Genomic DNA, 15026 nt, shown 5'->3' on the forward strand with positions numbered 1-15026 from the left:
GTATTTCATCATATCTTGTGTTATTCCATCTTTGAACTGTTGATGAAGGGACAGGATTTAAAAAAAAAAAAAAAGTATTTAAAATGATAAAAATGTTCTTGGAAGGACTGACATATTTTATAGAAATAGTTTCTTTCATTTTGAAGTAATATTAAAGTTTTCAGAAGAAAAAAGCAACAAATGATGTAAAATCCTGCACCTTCTACTTGTTTGTACAATTTTCCCTCCGTTACTTTTCCCTCCGTTACCATGAACTTTCTTAATAAAAAATCTCATGAGTCAAAAAGTCAGAGGTTTTTCAACCTAATCTTGTACCATATGGTAGAAAACTATATGAAGCAAATATTCAAACCAGTTTGTTAAGGATATGGAAGTGAGAACCAAGAGTTATCACTGTTTGGATTTATTGACCAAAAAGTGCTGCATATTTCATTCCCTCCGTTACCGACATGAGTTTTTAAATTTTTTGTCTTGAACTTGAAAGAATCTCACAGGTTTAACTTGACCCTGTTGGAGTGTAACTCTTTCCTACATTCTGATACTTTACTTATTTCAATAGTTCCTCTAGTTTCTGAATAAGAGACATTTGAATGTCAAAAATCTGACCCCGTTTCCCTCCGTTAACACTTGACTGAACCCAAATATAAAACACTTTACCACATCAGACAGAAATTTTACAGGAACAAGTGAAGGAAAAGAGGAACGAGCAAAGCGAAACGGAGACGAGCTTCATTAACGCAGCTCCACAGATACGACTCGTACGTGAAGCGTTTTCTGCGACGTCAAACGCGTCGTAGGTGAATCTGCCGCGTCGTTGTTGTAGCAGCTTTAGTTCGGTGTCACGTGGGAGGGCGGCAGAAATACACTGCAATTTGTTTAAAAAAAAAACGCAGAATCTAAATCTAAAAACACTTCGGTGACAAATCCAAGGCCACACATCTGAGAAGGTAGAAAGATCTGAAAAGGTGATTTTGCATGAGATGGGCCCTTTAAATCTCTTAAATCTGTAAAATGTCTCAGTTAAAAGGGAGCAGATAACAGAAGATTATTCTTATTCTGCTCCATTTTCTTGGACGTTTGTCTTTTTATACTTTATGAATTAAATAAACACACACACACACACACCCAAAGCCCGCGGGGAAATCACATTCAACTCTTGCCTAATCATGACCTTTTTTAACCAATATCTTAACTTTAAAAGGACGAAATTACACTATTTTCTGATCTAATGTCGTTTCTTCATCACAAACAGAGCTGGAGTTGTGTTTTGTTTCATTCACACAAGTTTAACTCTTTCCCCATGAAGACGACATTTGACGACCCCCCTGTTCCCTTAATGACGACTTTTGTCTCCTCCGCTGTTTCACTAAAGACGTGATTTGACGACCTTTAGAAATGGCTCGGTTTTTCACATGTAAACAGAGGCTGTGATAGGTCGGGGCCACTACAACCCACACTAGACTGACCAATAGGATTCAAGGAGATGTTTTCGCCGATTTTTTCCGAACTTAATCGAAGTAGTGACGATGGAGCTTCCGGAAAAAACACAACACGAAACACGTGCAATGGAAAGATCGCGGCGCTGCGGCGCACAGTTTTAGAAATAATGAGGAGCGGACGTATTTTATGGATAAGTTTAGAGAAAGTGACTTTTATAGATTTCAAAGTGATGATGTTGAAGTTGATTATAAAGTGGAAAACAGCGACAGCGACGGACTTTCGGGGAGAAGGTGAGAATGTCGCTGATGCGTCTGTGTGGAGTCCTGCGATGTCCAAACAAACTATCTGAGCTTTATACTCGATTATGAACCAAAATTGCCCTGAAATCTGGATGTTGCCCAGGCCAGTCCTTTAAAATATTTCAGTCTTTTTTTCCAAGATGCAACGTTTAACAGAATCACTACAGAAAAAACGCTCTGCGCACGAGAAAACAGCCAAGATGACAAAGACTGGACTCACACTGACGGGGAAGAGTTTTATTATTATATTATTATATTATAATAAGCTAAATTAGTTGAATAAGCTAAATGAGTTGAATAAATAAAATAAGTTGAATAAGTTAAATGAGTTGAATAAGTTAAATGGAAAAAAATGAATTAGGTGCACACAGGTGTCAACAGGTAAAAACAGGTGAACACTTGGCTCTACTGTATCTGCTGATATGAAATCTGTTTAAATACTTTGACAAAGTATATTTTTTATTTTTTTATAGATATAGTTCTCAGAACATGCAGATATCAGATGCTGAATGTAGTTTTTTGTTTTCGAGTTTGCACCTGACCAGGTAAACTCATTTTCAGTGAGTTGTTATAAACCTGTAAATGAGTTGAATCACATTTAAACATCCATAAATGAAGAGTTCAGAGTCTGAGGTTTCCAGAGATACAAATATGTCTGTGTTACAATGAAGTTCATGAGTGTAAAAATCATTTATAATCACTGGTGGAAGTCTGTTTTCTTTTATGCAGTGATGCTCTATGGGTGTAGCCCTAGTAACATATGTCTGGGTTGTTCCTAGTCGGCGTCCAGGGGGGAAAGAGTTAAGACACAAAACTAAACTCCAGGTCTGTTTTTGAGGCGGGAACAGCTTTAGAACCTGACTTAAATCTCACAGGAGCCAGTTTTGTGTGATGTAGGAGCTTTAGATGTTTCCTGTCCCAGTCTAAACCCTGCAGCAGAGAGAGCGGAGAGAGAGTGGAGAGTCTGACCCTGGAGTCGAGCAGCAGGTTGTCCGGTTTGATGTCTCTGTGGATGAAGCCGAGCTGGTGGATGGAGTCTATGGCCAGGACGGTCTCCGCGATGTAAAACTGTGTGGCCTCCTCACTCAGAGTGTCCATCTTCATCAGGAGGGTCATCATGTCTCCTGGAAAACACAAACACACAAACACAACGTTAGAGGGTGAATTTGGAGCCGGGTTTGTATCAGGAATATTTACCTCCAGGCAGGAACTCCATGATGAGGTACAGATTCATTTTGTCCTGGAAGCTGTAGAACATCTTGACGACCCACAGACTGTCGGCCTCCACCAGGATGTCCCGCTCCGCCCGGATGTGACCCAGCTGCACACAATTTAAAGGTTGTATAGAGGATTTTTTTAAGGGAAGAGAAATAGCGACAGTCCTTGTGCGCGTTCAGAATCACTGTTGAAGTTTCCTGTCTAGAAGTAATTCAGCGACCGACGCGTCAGTTTTTAGACCCTTCGTCTGCTTCGGTCGCGCCATCGCTGGACGAGATCTCCAAGAATCACCTCAGTTTGTCTTTGCTCCTTTTCCCCTTCTCTTCTTCTTTCTGCGACCTCAAAAACAGACTTTCTTCTGCGGCGAACCGGTCGTGGATTCTCGTCCGCCGTCGCGACAAACTTTGTGCGAAATGCGAGGAAGCGACAGTTCGAAAAAGCCTCTAAGAACCGCTGCATAAACCACATAATCCCCGCACTCCGACGAGTCAGTTATACTATGGAGTTTGTTTGACAACCTAACAGCCAATAGAAAATGAGGGAGCCTCGTTTTCTATTGGCTGATGTTTATCTGGCCTCAACACGTCCACAGTTGATAGATTTTCATTCTTTTTTTTTTTTGGTCATCATAATTACAAAGCTGCTGCGTCTCTGTAATGGTATTTTAATCTTTGACTGACAGTTTGAAACAAAAAAAAAATCCTCCATACAACCTTTAAGAGCAGAAATGAAGCTGTGTCGATGTGAGGAGCGATCAGAACGTCACAACACAGGATCATTCACAGTCGGACCAGTGCAGTGTTTACCGGTGTAGACACACGGGTGAACTGTTAATCTGTGTGTTCTGGAAAAGTCCAGAACAGCCGTCCGTCTGCCGCACTAACAGCAGAGGGCGCTAATATGATATTTGCCCATTTGTTAAGCATAAATTGCATCGCCCTAAAAGGTGACAAAAAAACAAAACAAAAAAAACAAAAAACAGCGAGTCACTCGTTTTCAACACACGTCAAAGACATTGAACAGAAAATGTGAGGAGAAAAGAGGACGGGAAAAGGTTAAAGACAAAACAGCAAAACAAAATGAAGCAGAAAAATGCTGTTTCATTTTGAAGTGACTCAGCTTTGCAGCAGTTCTGCCCCATGCTGGTCTGTTTGTGGGGGAAAAGTCCAGGGCTGTTTTTTGGTCTGGGAACAGGGACAAACCGGGAAGTGGGAGATTTCAGGAGGTTTCCAGAGCTTTACCCCTTCAGAGGATCATGTCAGTTCTTTCATTATTGGTTTGATTTTGATTTTTTCTACCATGTGACGTATTTGTGTCGGTCACAGATTTAGACAGAGGGAGCTGTAAGTCTCCTCTGTAGTGAACTGCCCCCTGTACCGACCTGCTCCCCACACTGACCCGCTCCCCACACTGACCCGCTCCCCACACTGACCCGCTCCCCACACTGACCTGCTCCTTCTCCAGCATGTCGGCCTTTCGTAGGATCTTCATGGCGTAGACGTGTCCTGTGTCTTTCTTCTGCACCAGTCGAACCTGAAACACAAAGAAACATGTCCTGTGTTCAGTTTTATATCATGTTTTGTCTCTGGCTTTTAACACCACGTGAGTCGTGTGCTCCTGTGTGTCTTTTATTTTATTTTATTTATTCATTTATTTTTTATAAATAAAAAAAAAAAAAACTGTTTATAGCTTTATGTTTTTTAACATTTTTTTATTTATTGTTTTTATTTATGATTTACTGTCTTTTATTGTACGGGGGACGTAGGCTTGTGGGCGGAGCCTCGTACAGACTTACTTATAAGGAGGGTTTGAATAGGGCCCAGGAGAGATCACCAAATTACTCAAACACAACATCGATTTTGTGCAATACCTCCTCATTATAAATGTGAAAAACACAACTAGTTCATTAGAAACTGTTTCCATTGGACGTTTTTTACAACTCAAGAGACAAGAGACAATAAAACTAACAACAACTTCAATTATCAACATAAAGCCGTTAAATCATTGTATTGTATTCTTTTCTTTGCGTTTATTGTATTCATCTTTTTAAATGACTTGTAATGAACCCGAGTCTTTTCTCTTTTCTTATGTAACAGCCCCAGAGGCGACTCGTGTTTGGCGTCGTGCCCGTCTCAGAACAAAAACCCGGCCGTGCCCTCGCCGCTCCGACAGGTTCCACACTGGATTACTTATTAGAATAGACTTTATTATGTAACATTTATTTTTAACCCTGTTTTCAAGCTCTGGAGATGGATCGATAAGGGGATTTTTTTTCTGACGCTGTTTGTTTGGAACTCAAGAAAACTGTGGCTGATGTTTTTGAGGTGATATTTTTGGCAGATTTTTATTATTTTCCACAAATTTGAACAAACTCTCAGCTCCAGGTATGAAATAACACTCTAGGTCTGAAAAAAAGAACCTAATAACATATAAACTCTCAGCTCCTTTTCACCACAAACCTTTAATAGAGCTGTGGTTTTGTAAAGTTTTTTGTTCATACTAAAGGTTTTGTGGGTATTTTTAGGCAAAAGATTTAAAACCGAAACAATAAAAGTCCAAATATGGGTCTCTCTCAGGTTTTATGTTTTGCCTGGTCATGTTCCTCAGAGTTGTTCTGAATCACGCAGGTTTTTCTTGTTTTTTTCTTTTTCCTGCGTTTGACTTGAGAGCTTAGAAAATGTGTTTTCACCTTCCCCCTATCTCCGCCCACTTCTCTGTACTTTTTTGTGATTATTTAAAGGATTCAGACTCTGGTCAAAACTGTGTAAAAGCCACATTAAAATCTTTCAGTTCTGCAGTGTTTAAAGGAAGTCAGTGCACCTGTTTGTTTCAATAAAAGGTCTTGTATTACAGAAAATGGACTTTTGTGAATTTTAAACCGTGTTCTAATGTTGTTCCCTCCTCAAAAACAGACGTGGACTTGTGTTTTTTGCTTTGTTCTAAGTCTGTGCATTTAATTATAATCAAGTAGAAACAATTTACATGCCGGGGAAAGTGAGGACTGGGGCACAACGACCGTAGTTTTGCGAGGATTCACCTGAGTATCATTCAGAAGCTGCCGATACGATACATACCTCGATACACATCTCAATACAGTGAGCTGTCGATTCGATACGATCTATTCCAAATCAATTCGATACGGTTCAATAAAAAAAGTCTAAATCATGTCTGTGACACTAAAAGTCTTTGTTAAACCACTTCTTGTGCAAAGTTCATAAGAAACACAAACATTTTAATCATCAAAACAGTGAAAATGTCAAATGTATCGCCTCTGAACAAACAACAAAACTGGAACTGGAACAAAATAAATAAGTAAAATAAACCAAAATATTCTCTTGGTGATATATCGATACAGCAGCCCACGATATCGATACTGAATCATCACTTTAAACCAGTGGTGCTCAATACGTCGATCTCGATCTACCAGTCGATCGCCAAGGTCGTGTGGGTAGATCTCCGTGTCTCGTCTCAGACTCGCGTTTGGACTCGGTCTTGTCTCTCACTCGAGGTGTGACACTCAACAAGTGTGATCATATTTCATTCCGGCCGCTGCTGTTGGTAATAAACTTGTAGCGGGTGCAGGAGCGTGTGGGGCGTCTCAGTGCGGCCTGTGCGCTCATTTGAAACCCGCGGAGACTCTACGGCGCATCACAAACACACACGCTCCCTATGCACGGCTCGTCTGCGACAGCGTGTGCCCTCGTGTACCAGCGTGCATCACAGGGCAGGTTCAACTTCCTAAACATCCTACCTGTCCATCTGCCTCACGTCAGCACGCCGCCCCTCGCCTTTTCACGCTCTCGCTCCTTCCTGCGTACAGCCAACACAAGCCCCTCCCACAGTGCGGCTGATTAGAAGAGCAAGACCAAACGTGAAGCAAAAACCAGTCTAAATTTGTGTTCCAGTGTTGGCACAAAGCAGGTCTACAGCATAGAGCGGATCTACAGAACAGACCTACTGCCACATTTGGCTGAAGTTTGTCTTACAAAAGTGACAAATGCATCTGTGTTTGTCACGATGTGCGTTTGGTTTGGTAAACGTGCAGAGGCTGGTAAATATCACTGCAAAACCAGAAAAGAATGAAACTCCAGTTTGGAACTTTAAAAAACAGGTTTAAAAATCTTCCTTCACTTTTTTCACAGTTTTGTGTAAAGTGCCAGAGGAAGTTCTCTTAAAGAAGAGGTTCAAACTGTGGGGGAGGGTCCAGAAAAGGGCCACAGAGTGTTTCAGTGCAGTTTGTTTGACTTTGTATTAGGTAGATCTTTTTGACTTGGTCATTTTGTAAGTAGGTCACATGATGAAAAAGTGTGAACACCTCTGCTTTAAACTATGCAATATATCGCTATTTTGCTATTTTAATATGTTTGCAAACTCCTACTCCTGGTGCCGTATGCTCTGAGTAACGTGGAGCGACGGTTCTGATGATCTCCACAAACTCACAGAGGAGAGTGTCGCAGGAGGAGTCACGTCTGTCTCACTGTTTAATCAATATTTCTGCCGCTGGACTTATTTTTTCCTCTAACGCGTTCACTCTGCCCCACATGTAAACAAATGGCTCAGTTCAGTTCTGCAGGTCTGAGTGTGGATCATAGAACCCACAATAATCGGCACGGTTCTAAACTCCAAGCGTGAGTCAACCTAAAGCTTAACAAAGTTTATTTTGTGATTTTTTTTTTATATATAAATAAATATATTTATTTTATTTTCAAATATAGAGATTGGAGAAGAGCTGGATAGAGAGTTTATTTTGGTACATTTATGTTTTGCTGCTGTTGTGGAATTTGTTTTAGATCAACTACAAGACCTGTGACCTGACAAAGACAACCACCGTGAACGGTCTGAACCAGGAGATAACGTTCCACCAGGACCAAATCGAAAGCACCTTCCTGAACACATGGTCGTCTCCTGGGCAGAATAAGACCTGCATCATTTAACCATCCTTCTGCTTTACAACTGTCACTGGAGAAAAACTTCACAAAAGTTCAGCCATCCACAACTTTTCAAAACTTGTTCCTCTCGTGCTCAACCACAGCCCTGAAGATGGACACATGGGCCAAAGGATGACTGCAGAGACGAGCTGTGGCTCAGAGAGAGGCCAAGCTGCGTGGGGAGACTAAAGCCATGTGTGGTCAAAGGGAGGACAAAGGGACAGAGGACAAAGGGACAGAGGACAGGCAATATTCTACTTGTGACTACAAATCATATTGGAAATGGACAAACTGAATAAAACAATCCTCCGTAAAAGTGAACGGTTGAATTTGCCTCCAACTAATGGAACTCACTTTAACTCCATGGACTGTTTTAAATCCACAATGTCTTTCCACATATTGTGTGTGTGACAATGACTGTTTATGAAGTATGATTAATGAATAATCAAAAGGGAGAATGTGTGATAGAAATTTAGATTGTGGAAAGATTTCTCTCAATCTGTCTTGTGTAAATTAATGTGATTTCTACCTGAAACCCAGACCAGTCATTAAAGGTTGTATGGAGGATTTTTTTTTTGTTTCAAATTCAGTGATAGATTATAGATGCAGTCGCCTTGTAATTATGATGACCAAAAAAAAGAGAATAAAAGTTCATCAACTCTGGACATGGTGGGGCTAAACATTTGCCAATAGATAACGACACTGCCTCGTTATCTGTGAGCTGACAGGCTGTCAATCAAACTCCCTACGTTTCTAGTGTAACTGACTTGCCTGCGCCGCCGGTACGTGGTTTACATACGCCTGTCACACAGTCCACAGACGCTGTTTACTCCACCAACGCAACAGTTCTTAGCGGCTTTTTTGACCTATATCTTCCTCGCAGTTCGCACAAAGTTTGTTGCGATGGCGACAAGAATCCAGGAGCAGTTCGCCGCAAAAGAAAGTCCGTTTTTGAGGTGAAAGAAGAAAACAAGGGGAAAAGCAGCAAAGCCAAACTAAGGTGATTCTTGTAGATTCATTCCAGCGATGGCGCGACTGAAGCAGACGAAGGGTCTAAAGACTGAACCACTGGTCCACAAATTACTCCTGGACAGGAAACTTCTGCTGATTATGAAAACGTACTTTATTTCCAAGAGCGAGACAAATGTTTTTCAGGACACGAAAGCGATATCCTATGTCTGAAAACGTCATTTTCAAGGCAAAGAAAGAGTCCGCTTGCTGCTGCGTGTTGTAGTTAGTTCATTCACACTGAATCTCCGCGCACCTTCTCTGCTCCCCTTTCCTGCTCCTGTCCCCACTGCCCGATCCACTCTTCTCCCTGCTCCTCACTTCTCCGGGCACGAAATCTCCGCGCACCCGCTCCCCTCTCTCTCTCTCTCTCTCTCCTCTCCCTGCTCCCTGCTCCGCTCTTCTTCCTGCTCCTCACTTCTCGTCCGCGAACGAAATGTCCGCACACCCGCTCCTCCCGCTCCTCACTTCTCCGTCTTGTCTAACCAACACTGTAGTTAGTTGTTTACAAGTCATGTGCAGCACCGGCTGTAAACAAACCTGTTTCTGGTGTAAAGAGGAGGAGAGAGGAGGTGTTTCTACGTAGGAGCTGTAGGGGAGGGGGGGTGGTTTCACACATGCGCAACATTTGAAAAAGGACAAACAGTCGCTGGATTTCTCCTTCCTTGGAAAATCCTCTATACAGTCTTTAACATGTGTAAAGGTTCATCAGGCACAACTGTCTCCGCCTTCAGGAAGCCTTTTGTTATCATCAACTGTATGTTCATTTAGCACCAGCCTCTGAAACCAAACTCACTCTGCATTGACATGTATGTAACTTGTATTTCTGTATAAATACTCAGAGCTCAAAGGCTCTGGAGGGACATGGGGGAGATGGGGGGAGAGACAAGGTGAGAGGCTGTTGGGCTTTGGCCGAAACAGGCCGAGGCTCTGTCCATATCTGCTGTAACAAGAATAAACCTCGGTCTATATTCCAAAAACTCATCGGGCTTCGCAAATGGATTCATTATTTATCTTCAAGAGAGATAAATCTTTTCCACAACACTGCCTTATTTCATGTTCAAAGTTTTATTATTATTTTATTCATTTTATGTTTTAAACATCGCAAAACTGCTCTAAGGTTCAGATTTGTAGCTGATTTTATTTTTTTTACTTTTTATTTATTTTTAATTTATATTTATTTATTTGAAAGTTTTGCACAAATTATCAATAACAAAGTGTTTTGTTTTTTTTTAAAGAAAAATGCTGAATAAAAGCATCATGCAACTAAAAATTTATCGTTTGAATAATCGTGATATCAACATTGACCAAAATAATTTATTCCATAATAAGCAGGTCTACTCTTTTCCACCTTGTGATGTCATGAAGTGGTAGTTAAACATGTGTGAATGAAACAAAACACAACTCCAGGTCGGTTTGTGATGAGGAAACGACATTAAAACATCAGAAAATGGTGTAATCTGGGCACTTTCAGTTGTTTCAAATCATTATTCTGGTTTTAATGTTTGTAAAGTGTCTCCTTAAACCTCGCCGTGGACTGTCCAGTGCTCTGACCTCTCCAAACGCTCCTCGTCCGATGACCTTGAGAGACTCGAAGTCCTCCAGGCCGAGGCGGGTTCTCTTCAGACGCAGGAACTCGGTCTCTTTGCGAGCGTGCTGAGAGCGCCGCATTCGTTTCTGCTAACACACACACGCACACGGGTTAGAGTCACACACAAGGGAATTTATTTGAACCTTTGTCTCGTGGAGTGTCCGGTGTATTTGTCTCCATGGAGATGTTATTTCTTTCCCTGGAATGTTCCACGGTGTGACATTAAACATACACAGAAAACATTTATTCACTGTGAGTTTCTAGAGTGTTGCTCATGTTACAGCGACACACCAAAAGGGTTTGACCAGTAAAGATCACTAAATTATTCAAACACATCAACTTTGTGTAATACGCCCTAGTTCAGGGGTGTCAAACATACGGCCCGGGGTCCAGATCCGGCCCTCCGAGACCTTTAATGTGGCCCTCGGCTGATTTTCTACTCAAATATTTTAATTATATTTTGTATTAAAATCGTGTTAATTTTCTGTGGTGTTTATCACAGCAGCGTCTCTGTACGTGGCCCCTCCCACCAGAGCAGCACAAATGAAGACTTGTCTCTTTCCAAACGCTCTTAAAGGACGATCGTTTTGACTGTTGACCGTGACACCCTCATCAGAAAAATGTCCAACATGAGAAAAGTGGAGCCGAGTGCAGGATTTTACAACAAAAATGGACTTATTCCTGTTTAAGAAAAATAGAATTTCAACACAAAGTTTTAACATGAACTTGTCTGTAAAGTTTCAGGTTGTTCATAATATTATAATATTTTGTAAAAGAAAGAGTTCATCAATTCAAAAAGATTTCTGTAGTAGATTTGTGTTTCTCTGCACAAATATTTGAACTTATTGTTATTTTTGGGGTTTATATGACATGAGTTTTCTGATCCGGACACTTTGGATCAAAGTCGGTTGGACACGACCCCGGAACAAAATGAGTTTGGCACCACTGGTTTAGTTCAATTTAAATTAGGGATGGGCATGATTAGTTGATTAATCGATAATTAATCATTAAGAATTTCATCGATTACGTTCATTTTAATGGACAAACTGAATGTATGTTTGTGTGTCGGGACCAAACAGGTGTGTACATGTGTCTCTGCATCAGAAGGAGCGAGACACAAACAGTGGGTCAGTCTGTAACGAACCGAAGCACAAATGTGGATTTAACCAGGATTTGTAGAAGAAATTCCACACTTTCCGTTGCGTTGGGACAAGTGTGAGTCCATGTGCACAGTGGATAAAGCAGCACATATGTTTCTGTGTCCAGTGGGAAAAAGTTTTTCCAGGTGAGAGTCGCTCAATGTGGATGACGAGGCCCCGCCCCCCTCCCCCCGTACGCTGTCCTGGTTTTGACAAACACAAATCTGGTCACACTGACCTGTATTCACCTGAGTCATGTCTTTTAATCCAACACAAGTTGAACCACATCAGCGACACAAGAGCTGGAGTTTTATCTTCACTTAGTTTATGTAAATTAGTGATGTGGTTTTAAGTTTTGTTTCTGTGAGATTTGAACAAAACTGAATTAAACACATTATAATGTCAAACAGCTGATGTGGATCTAGAGTCGTTATGTTTATATGTCGTAAAGTTGAATTTATTGATGCAGATTAGTGCAGATAGTAATAATAATAATGATGATCATTTTAATATAAAAACGTTAATGATTAATCGATAATCGATCGTTAATTCTTCCGACGATCGATTAAGAAAATTTCATCAAATGCCCGTCCCTAATTTAAACGTTTCGCAGTAGACGCTTTTTACAAGTGTCAGAGACAAGAGTGTTTTGTCGTCACAAGAGGCAGGTCTCTGTGATGTGTGTGTGTGTGTGTGTGTGCAGATTTAAGAGTGACACAAATCCCTGTTCAGGAGACTGTAGAGTAATAACACACACACACACACAGAAACACACACACACACACAGAAACACACACACACACTCCTCTGAGGATTACACAGTTCTAGGTCAGAGTTGTCACTGACCTCTTCATCAGGCAGTCCCTCCTGGTCCATCACCTTCTCCAACTTCTGCTGCCTGCAACACAAACACACACAAACACACACACACACACACACACACACAAACACACACACAAACACACACACAAACACACACAAACACAGGGCGTTAAACTGGGCATCGGACATAAGCCATTCACGAAATTACTGTATCGGAAGTCATTTTTGGGGGTAAATATTATACATTTAGAATAGTTTCGGGCTATAGGCGAGTTTCAGCTGATGTCATTGTTATTAAAAGCCCGCGTTGCTGCTGGGAAATATTTTGGTCGGAGGCAAGAAACACGGTAGCGTCAAACACAGTGTGTAACCTCACGTATTTATCCCCGATAATGGTAAATTCCTGCTGCATTATCGGACGCACAAATAGAAACACGGAAGAAGGAAAATGTCTTTTTCGTATTCTGAGTGAAAAGAACCACTAACGGTGAATTAAACGACTTTCAAACATCCGCAGAGCAAACGTAGAAGATCCTAACAAACCGTGGACTCCAACAAGTTCAACAACACATCCAGACTCTTGGAGGTTTTCATCTTTTCTGCTGTGAATGGCCCAGGAGTTTCCACCAAGTCATTGTGGATGTCGCCCAAGTGAATATTTGTCCAGGTAGTTGGAGATTCTGACCAGAAGTTTGGTTTGGTCCAGACTCTGTCGGGGTTGAAAAGGGTGATTTGTCGTCCGTCGATGTTTATGACCAATTTCTGGTCAAATGGTCTTGGGTCGTCTGCCGTTAGACTGGATAAATAACCAGGATCAATACCCTTTACGTGCTTTCTCGCTCCGTCCGTCATGTTGAATTAGTGTTTCTTGCCGCCGACCAAAATAAATCCCAGCATGCAACGCGCTTTTGTCAACAATGAAACTCGCCTATAATTCTGGTTTGTGTTCAGTTCCCATGTTAGTGTTGATTGTCTATTAGGGATGTAACGATATCCAAACCTCACCGTACGATATTTTCACGATATTTTGTGGAGGTGAACAATATGCTACTTGACAAGACTAAGAGTTTAAAGTGTTAGAATTGTTATTTCTTCTTGTCGTCTGCACTGAAACAGAGCAAAGCATCATGGTCTATGTAGTTCCCTCTGTTTTTTTAGCTGTTGCTGCATCATAACTTTTAATTTAAGCAAAAAAAAACTTGTGATTCGATATATTGTGATGGTCCACGACATTATTGAGAGATCTAACGATACGATATCACGATATTTCGGTCATTGTTACACCTCTATTATAAAAAATTTGAGATTTCACAGGCCAGTTTTTTTTTTTTTTTTTTTTGCCACTTCTTGTTGAAATAACCTCGCATTTTTACAGAATGTACAGGAACCGATCAAAATTGTATATTGTGTCTTGGAATCTGATGCACACACTCACCCAAAACTGTGCAGCTTCAATGCAAAATTTGGAAAAACGTCACCAACTGGCAAAGAAATTTTGGACTTTGTGCCAAAAATGTAAAGAGGAAGGATCTTATTCAGGGCTAAAGGATCTGGCAGAGCAACATCTTCGTCGTCCTTGAGCGAGACTTGGTGGTTTTCAAGATAACTGCTTTTAAAATGATGTCAGATTTATGTCAGATGTTATTGTGACAGGTTTAATCACACACAGCGTCAGGTGAACGGGAGAGTGAAGGAGCAGGAGGCAGAGAGACGGTTTAGGTTTCTGTGTCGGTTTGTGAGATCTCTGCTCAGTTTTTAGACTTTTCTTCGAGCCTGATGCAGAAACAGCTCAAACAAACAAATGAGAAAAGTGAGAAAAGTCTGTGTGTGGTTCTGATCTGAAGCCGAGTTCACACCGCAGAGACAAAAACACCAAACGCCTCTTCGTTGGAGGGAAAACGCTTCAGACTCGTCGGCGTGTGGTGAATTTAAACTCCGACGCCGCGGTGTTTCGTCTTTTGATCAGTTCCAGCGGGCTCCAGGCCAGAGTCACAGCACAGAGACGAGCTTTATTTAAAAGAGCTCCAGAGTAAAGACCCACGACTGCAGAGATCAACTCAGGTCAGAAAAACTCTAAAGAAAAACGAGAAGAAGAGAAGGACGCGCACACAGACCTGTCACACTAACACTACACTCACTGATCCTTTAATATATGAAACATGGACAGTTTCTTTGCGAAAGTTTGGAGATTTTGGATATTTTTGTTGTAATATGACAAGGTTTGAGCTGTAGCAGAGAGTAAGTCACTTCTGTAGATAATTATTATTTCATTCTGTTATTTATTTATTCCAGCTCAGACATTTTAATGATTCTTTTTACTTTAAAATGGTTCACAGGGATTAGACAACAGACTACGGACACATTATACACACGACACTCGACCAGTAAAGTCTGGACTCACTCATTCAGTGGTTTTTTTTTTCTGTGTTTCTACATTTCATAAAAATGGGCCAGTGAAAATATAAGGGCAAAATGTGCAAATCTGGTTTATTCTAGAATATATATGTATATATTTTATAATTTTCGTATTTGCCCCTTGAAAAAAACGTTGATTAAAAAAAAACATTTTTCTGCATTTAAA

General features: G+C 40.9%; 1 protein-coding gene across 7 annotated transcripts in view; it reads right to left on the minus strand.

The window, feature by feature from the left end:
- Window positions 1–15026, minus strand: part of stk38a (serine/threonine kinase 38a) — a 37828-nt gene that overhangs the window by 11938 nt on the left and 10864 nt on the right. For 5 of the 7 annotated variants that reach the window (XM_055165632.1, XM_055165633.1, XM_055165634.1 and 2 more), the window contains exons 3-7: window positions 12470–12521; window positions 10448–10573; window positions 4407–4490; window positions 2937–3060; window positions 2709–2863 (exon numbers count right to left, since the gene is read on the minus strand). In XM_055165632.1, coding sequence (XP_055021607.1) covers window positions 2709–2863; window positions 2937–3060; window positions 4407–4490; window positions 10448–10573; window positions 12470–12521 — 541 coding nt within the window. The remainder of the gene's footprint in view (window positions 1–2708; window positions 2864–2936; window positions 3061–4406; window positions 4491–10447; window positions 10574–12469; window positions 12522–15026) is intronic. The other 2 variants (XM_055165636.1, XM_055165637.1) reach the window with 1 other exon arrangement.

This window comes from Boleophthalmus pectinirostris, unplaced genomic scaffold (genome assembly GCF_026225935.1).
Source record: "Boleophthalmus pectinirostris isolate CB_2022bp ecotype Guang Dong unplaced genomic scaffold, ASM2622593v1 HiC_scaffold_8, whole genome shotgun sequence".
Classification (NCBI taxonomy): Eukaryota; Metazoa; Chordata; class Actinopteri; order Gobiiformes; family Gobiidae; genus Boleophthalmus; species Boleophthalmus pectinirostris.